The sequence below is a fragment of the Mastomys coucha genome, unplaced genomic scaffold (genome assembly GCF_008632895.1).
Source record: "Mastomys coucha isolate ucsf_1 unplaced genomic scaffold, UCSF_Mcou_1 pScaffold5, whole genome shotgun sequence".
In the NCBI taxonomy this organism is placed as follows: domain Eukaryota; kingdom Metazoa; phylum Chordata; class Mammalia; order Rodentia; family Muridae; genus Mastomys; species Mastomys coucha.
Genome location: NW_022196911.1, coordinates 95,526,359 through 95,532,517, shown reverse-complemented (window position 1 = coordinate 95,532,517; position 6,159 = coordinate 95,526,359). Strand labels below are relative to the sequence as shown.

The following is a 6,159-nucleotide window of genomic DNA, read 5'->3' as shown; positions in this document are numbered from 1 at the left end:
TCTCTCTCTCTCTCTCTCTCTCTCTCTCTCCCCCTTCTTTCTCTCACTCCCCCTCCCCTCATCCAACCCTTCCCTCTCCCTTTCCCTCTTTCTCTTCTCCTCCCTCTTTTCCCCAGCCACTTTCACACACTCTCCTTCTCCCTCTCCCCTGTCTCTATCTCCCTCTTTCTTCTCAGTCCATCTCCCTATCTTGCTTCTCTCTGTCCTTCATGAAGTGAATAGCCCCTCTCCCACAAGTTCCTATTACATGTTCCTTGAGTGTGCTGCGTCTCATTGTTGTGACTGTGACAAAAAAAAAAAATCTTTAGGGAGGGGAAATTCATTTGGGCTGAGAGTTTCAGGAGCTCCATTCATGGCTACTTGACCCATGCACTTGGGCAGTGTGCCACAGCATGGAAAGTATTTGGGAAAATAGCTTCTTCGTTTCATGGCTACAAGAAATAAACAGACAGGAAGGGGCCGGAGATAAGATCTCTCCAAGGACCCAAACACAGGGGCTCACCAGCAAACTCCCAAATCTCCTAAAGCTTTCTGAACCAACCAAGAAAATGCTAGTAGCTGAGAACCAAGCCCAGAGCACATGGCCCTTTGGGGGAGACATTTTACACCCAAACCATGGTACATGTGTTATGTTGGTCTGTATTTTATAAAGTTTTGGATAAAACGCACATGATGTCTAGTTGATTTGTAATAATGACTAAATTGCCACGCCAGTGAGAGTGGCAACCACATAAATAGAGCCATTTACAGGTGCCAATTAACACGACTATCCAGCCTCCTGATTGTCACGGGCCAATTCATTTTCTTTCTCTGTTACTAAACAGGAAATGGAGGAGAATCACTTGCCAAGTGACTTCAAGGTCAGTGTGAAGGTGGACACAACCCCAGGGGAAGATCTGATCAAGGTCTTGGAAGATATGAGGCAAGAATACGAGTTAATAATAAAGAAGAAACATCAAGAGTTGGACACCTGGTTCAGAGAGCAGGTAAAAGAAAAATGACCAGACATCCTGATTCCTCTATTGCCACATGTCACCATACTGACTCCCTGTTTGTGCTTGTTCCACAGTCAGCTGCCATGGCCCAGGAGATGACCAGTCCTGCACCTGTACAGGGCAATCAAAGTGATATCCATGAGCTGAGGCGAACATTCCAAGCCCTAGAGATTGACCTGCAGGCCCAGCACAGCAGGGTGAGTTGAACTAGGAGAATTCTGGACCCTGTACAGTCTCCTCCACAGGGCCTTCTTTGACCTTGTCCTCTGACCCCAGCTCCCTGGTCCCCTTTGGATATCTCTCATTGTCCACTTTCCATTCAAAAATTTTCATGTTGAGAACGAGAAGAAATATGTGTAAAGACATAGCTAGACTTGGGCTGAGTATCTCTTTGTATCCAATGCTGTTGATTGTCAAATTGCGCTTTCCAGTTAGGTCTTGACCTTCTCATTCTGACAAAAAAGGAAACCAAAGCTCCAGGAAGTTAACAAATTTAGCAAAGGTCCCATAACTTGTGGATTGCTGGTGGTGAGGCCATGTGATTTCGGACCTGGGAGATGCTAGAGAGCCACCCATCCCCAAACATATTGTCTATCAATACTCACCTCACTTATAACCAGTATGTTCCCCAAACTCCAATAAAAAGAAATTCATGGATGATGGGTGGCAAATTTAGCTGTGCTGAATCCAATGTACTTCTCTGTTCACTATGTATGTGACCTGTCACCAACTACCCTGCATATGTTCTTGAATGTAAGCCATTTCTATTTTCATTGCAGTTTGGTAAGACATCTTATGTAACTGCTACTTCCAAAACTCATGCCGTGCAACCTATCATTTTATTCATATCTACTGAACCTTCTGATCATCACCAACATAGCTCCTGAGAGATTCTTTGCCCTGCATTTTGAATATGCTTAATTAGTTCATTTGTTTTGCAAAAACCATATGGTAAATAACCTTATTTTGTGAATTAATGATAGTGAGATCAGACATTAAAATGTACACTGTCACATTTTAATGTGACATGAAGATGCATGTCTACAACCCCAGCACTTGGGAGGTTGCAAGAAGGAAGATCACAAATTCAACACTATCCCAGACTGTGTAGTGAGGACCCTGTCTTCCATAAGAATATGCATTGTCAAGGTGGCGGCCATGATCACAGTGTGATGCTCTATAGGGTCCAGTGTATTTCAACCACTCTATTTCACAATAGTCCTGGGGTCAATATGGCTCTGAAACCTGTGTTCTCCCTCTGGCACTATGCACAGCACTGAGAATTTAGTGATGAGCATTGAGGATGTAAACCATAATTCTGCCAGTCATCTAAATATATGTATGTGGGGCAGGAAAGACTGCCTGGGAGAAAGGGAGACAGGGCAGAAGGAAGGAAAAGCTGCCACCTTAAACACCATGAGCACCAGACAGCTGAGGAAAGATCTGAGAGAGATGAGGAGGTGCTTTATGTGGCTACAGGCTGCAGAGGAGTGGGCAGCTGCAGGTGGAGGGAACGGCAAATGTAGAAGCCAGGAGGCACCAGAGTGTTCTTGCAATATCTGGGAACAAAGATAAATAAATGGGAGAAGGGGAGAGGAGAAAAGGGCAGGGAGGGAAGAGGAAGTGAAGGGGGCCATGGGTCAGGTCACAATGGATCCAGACAGTGTGGCATTCTATAGGCTACCTTGGAAAGGGCATTTGGAACCACCAGTGTAGCAAACTCCCCAAGGAAGCAGAGAACCTGGATGGTGGCTGTGAGGAAGTATAGATTTAAGGCAGAAAAATCAAAGTAGGATTACCTAGAAGAAAGGGCAATAATGAAGGCGGGGGCAGTGGAGGTGACGGCAACAGACATCTCATGTCACCGGAGGTGTTGGGTACCTAGACACAGATCAAGTTCATGATTAGGAATAAAGGGGAGTGAGTGTTGGTGTTCCCTCCCGGGGGCTTTCATTCCTCAGTGAGACTAAGGGCATTTTCCTCAAAAATGGCAGCTTGACACGATTAGGTATCAGAGACTTCCACTTACAACCTAGACTGGATTTACCAAATGACTGGACACTTGGTTACCATTTGAGTTTAAGATCAACATCTAAGTTGTTCTTAAGCATGTAGGAATGTCCAGTGTAATGGTGTGATAGTGATTGTGGGCATATTTATCCTTTAAAAGTTATGGCTCATTTTGAATTTAAGTATGATCACTGATCATGTAAAACTACACATTTTCTACTGCACATGACATCACTCCACCAAACTATTCTCTGAGGATGCAGCCCCTCTCCCTCCTGGAATTTTCCATCTATCCAGAGATTAAATGGAAACATTAGGAATGGTTCAAAGCCAGGCAACTCCTCTCTGATCCCCAGTGTATAAAGTAAACCATCAGGGCTAGGGGATACAGTGGCGTTGCCAAGAACTCCCTGACACAATGGCTTCATGCCAAACATGGCATCTGAAGACCCAGCGCTGGCCCAAGTCCCAACCCTGTAAGCCAGCCTGTCTCTCCCCAGCATCACCCACAATGCCTTGCAGAGAGGTCAGAGTAAGTTAACACTGTGCAAGCCCGTGCTGCCGACCCGCCCCCCACCCCGCCCCCAGTAGACTAGTGAATGGGCTTATCGTTCCCTCTTTCAGAAATCCGCTTTGGAAAATATGCTGACAGAGACCCAGGCCCGGTACTCCTGCCGTCTCCAGGACATGCAGCAGATCATCTCCCACTATGAGGAAGAGCTGATTCAGCTCCGCCAAGACCTGGAGCGTCAGAACAACGAACACAAGGTGCTGTTGGGCATCAAAACCCACCTGGAGAAGGAAATCGCCACCTACCGCCGGCTCCTGGAGGGAGACACTGAAGGGTGAGGCCGGAGCAGCTGGAACATGCTGGACCTGACGCTCCCGTGCATAGATGTGTCCCCAGGGTCTCAGTCACAGTGGCGAGAGAGAGAGAGAGAGAGAGAGAGAGAGAGAGAGAGAGAGAGAGAGAGAGAGAGAGAGAGAGAGAGAGAGAGAGAGAGAGAGAGAGAGAGAGAGAGAGAGAGAGAGAGAGAGACAGACACAGACACAGACACAGACACACAGAGACAGAGACAGAGAGACAGATAGAGAGACAGAGAGAGAGACAGAGAGACAGAGAGACAGAGACAGACAGACAGAGAGAGAGACAGAGACAGAGACAGAGGGGGGGAGCTAATTTTCTCTGGAAGATTCTTGTGTCAGGACTTTCATTAAGTCTGAGCTGAAAGGCTGGTTCTCCCTGGATGTGAAGGCTTGCTCTCAGAACAGTTCAATGGTTCAAAGCAGAGATGAGGGAAGGGCGAACAGGTATGACCTACTGTTTTGTTTCTCCAGTAGAGTGCACACAGATTGAGTTCAAAAATAAAAACGAAAGTCAGGGGAAAGGTTTTAGAGTAACAACAGAGAAAGATTTGCTAAAAGAGTCAAGATTTTAAAACTGATATTTCTAATCATCCCGGAAATCATAGCCATTACAAGGTCCATGTGTGTCCTCTGGGCCAAAAAGAGGGCGGGGGGAGCCAGAAGGTTCTTTTCAAACTATATGAATAAAATGTGGTTAGAACAAACTACACCCCGTCTGGGGAGCTCAGAAACCCCAGACTTGAGATGCAAACTCCAGAAAGGCTATTGGAGGCTGCAGGAAGGCAGAGAGAGGAACAGGAAAACCTGGAGACATGGGAGAATTCTCCTGGCATCAGGAAGGTGGTCCTCTCTTCAGGATCCAGTTGCCCCCACAACTTCACGACCTTGAATCTGTCAGATTCAATTATCCTCCCGAAAGAGCTGAGAAGTAGCGAGCATGCAAAGGAAGGACCAAAGGGAGGGCTGATGGTTGCAATGGAAGGGCTGACTGTTGCAATGGAAGGGCTGATGGTTGCTAACGCGACTTTTTTTTTTTTTCTTTTTGCCTCCTTAGGAGGATGGATGGATCTGAGTCAAGACTAAAAGGTAAAGGAGAATCTGTTTCATCGTCCGGCTCTCACTATTGCTTCAGCTAATTGACCTGTCTACCCACTTCATATTAGTCATAATTCATACTAGGCTCCCAAATATCCTCAACTCAATTTTTTTATTTTCCTCCTGGACAGCCAGAATTTTTCAATTAAGTTAACAGATTAGGCACCTCAAAGTGGGTCCTGGTTATTTTGGCAGAGGAACACTAAGTATTTCTTATTTAAAGAGCTTAGAAATAAATTAATTAGGGGTTTGGAGTGGGTTTTTTTTTCTTACATATTTTCATGTACATGATGAGGCATTTTGAGGATGAAACCCAACACTAAACATGAAATTTAGTTATGTATATATACATGTGGCCTATAGACAGACCACATTGATTTTATATATATGTGTGTGTATATATTCAAATATTATATATAATATTTTACATATTTATATATAATCAAATATACACATAATTATGTACATTTATTTAATATTATATATAAAATACTTATGTATACATACAATATTTTTTTAATGAAGTAAAGTCTTGCCATGTACAATGTCCTCCCATAGCATCATGACACTGCTCCAAGAGCTTGAAAAGTTGGAGCATTTGGGACATTGGAATTTTGAATAAGGGAGACTCAGCTTGTATACGCAAACTCTTTGCAAGAAGGACATAGATTGGAGTGGAGAATGTTAGAATTCTTTCTCTCTTCAATAATGAAATCTGTTAACTAGATCCCTGAGGCATTACATCATGTCAGTTCCCAAGCCTGGCTGGGTCGAGCATTAGGGGCATCCATGAGACTTGAGTAGGGAACCAGGAAGGATGTGTTCTGAGGCCAGGTGAGGTTAGGACTGTGACACATCTATCCTTCTCTTGAATAGGCAGGCTGTCTAGCAGCGTGCTAAAAACAGAGCAAGCATTTCTTAGTGGAAGGAAAGAGACAGGAACGAGAAAGAAACAACCAAAGGTTTGACTTTGTCAACTCCATATTCTCACATCTGTAGCCCGGGAACCATATTTTCTCAGATTACCATGAACATATGACAGAAAAGTTTAGCACAGATCAGCATGAACCATGCGTTACTTTCTCATTAAGTGTTTTACTAAAATTATTTTCAGACATTAGCGATTCGCTGGGCGGTGGTGGTGCACGCCTTTAATCCCAGCACTTGGGAGGCAGAGGCAGGCGGATTTCTG

The 6,159-nt window shown here is 44.7% G+C and overlaps 1 protein-coding gene across 1 annotated transcript in view; it reads left to right on the top strand.

Moving 5' to 3' along the window:
• The window catches only part of Krt23 (keratin 23), a 16,145-nt gene that overhangs the window by 8,674 nt on the left and 1,312 nt on the right, over positions 1-6,159 (top strand). Inside the window, exons 4-7 of the mRNA XM_031353084.1 lie at positions 825-986; positions 1,070-1,192; positions 3,630-3,850; positions 4,927-4,958. Coding sequence (XP_031208944.1) covers positions 825-986; positions 1,070-1,192; positions 3,630-3,850; positions 4,927-4,958 — 538 coding nt within the window. The remainder of the gene's footprint in view (positions 1-824; positions 987-1,069; positions 1,193-3,629; positions 3,851-4,926; positions 4,959-6,159) is intronic.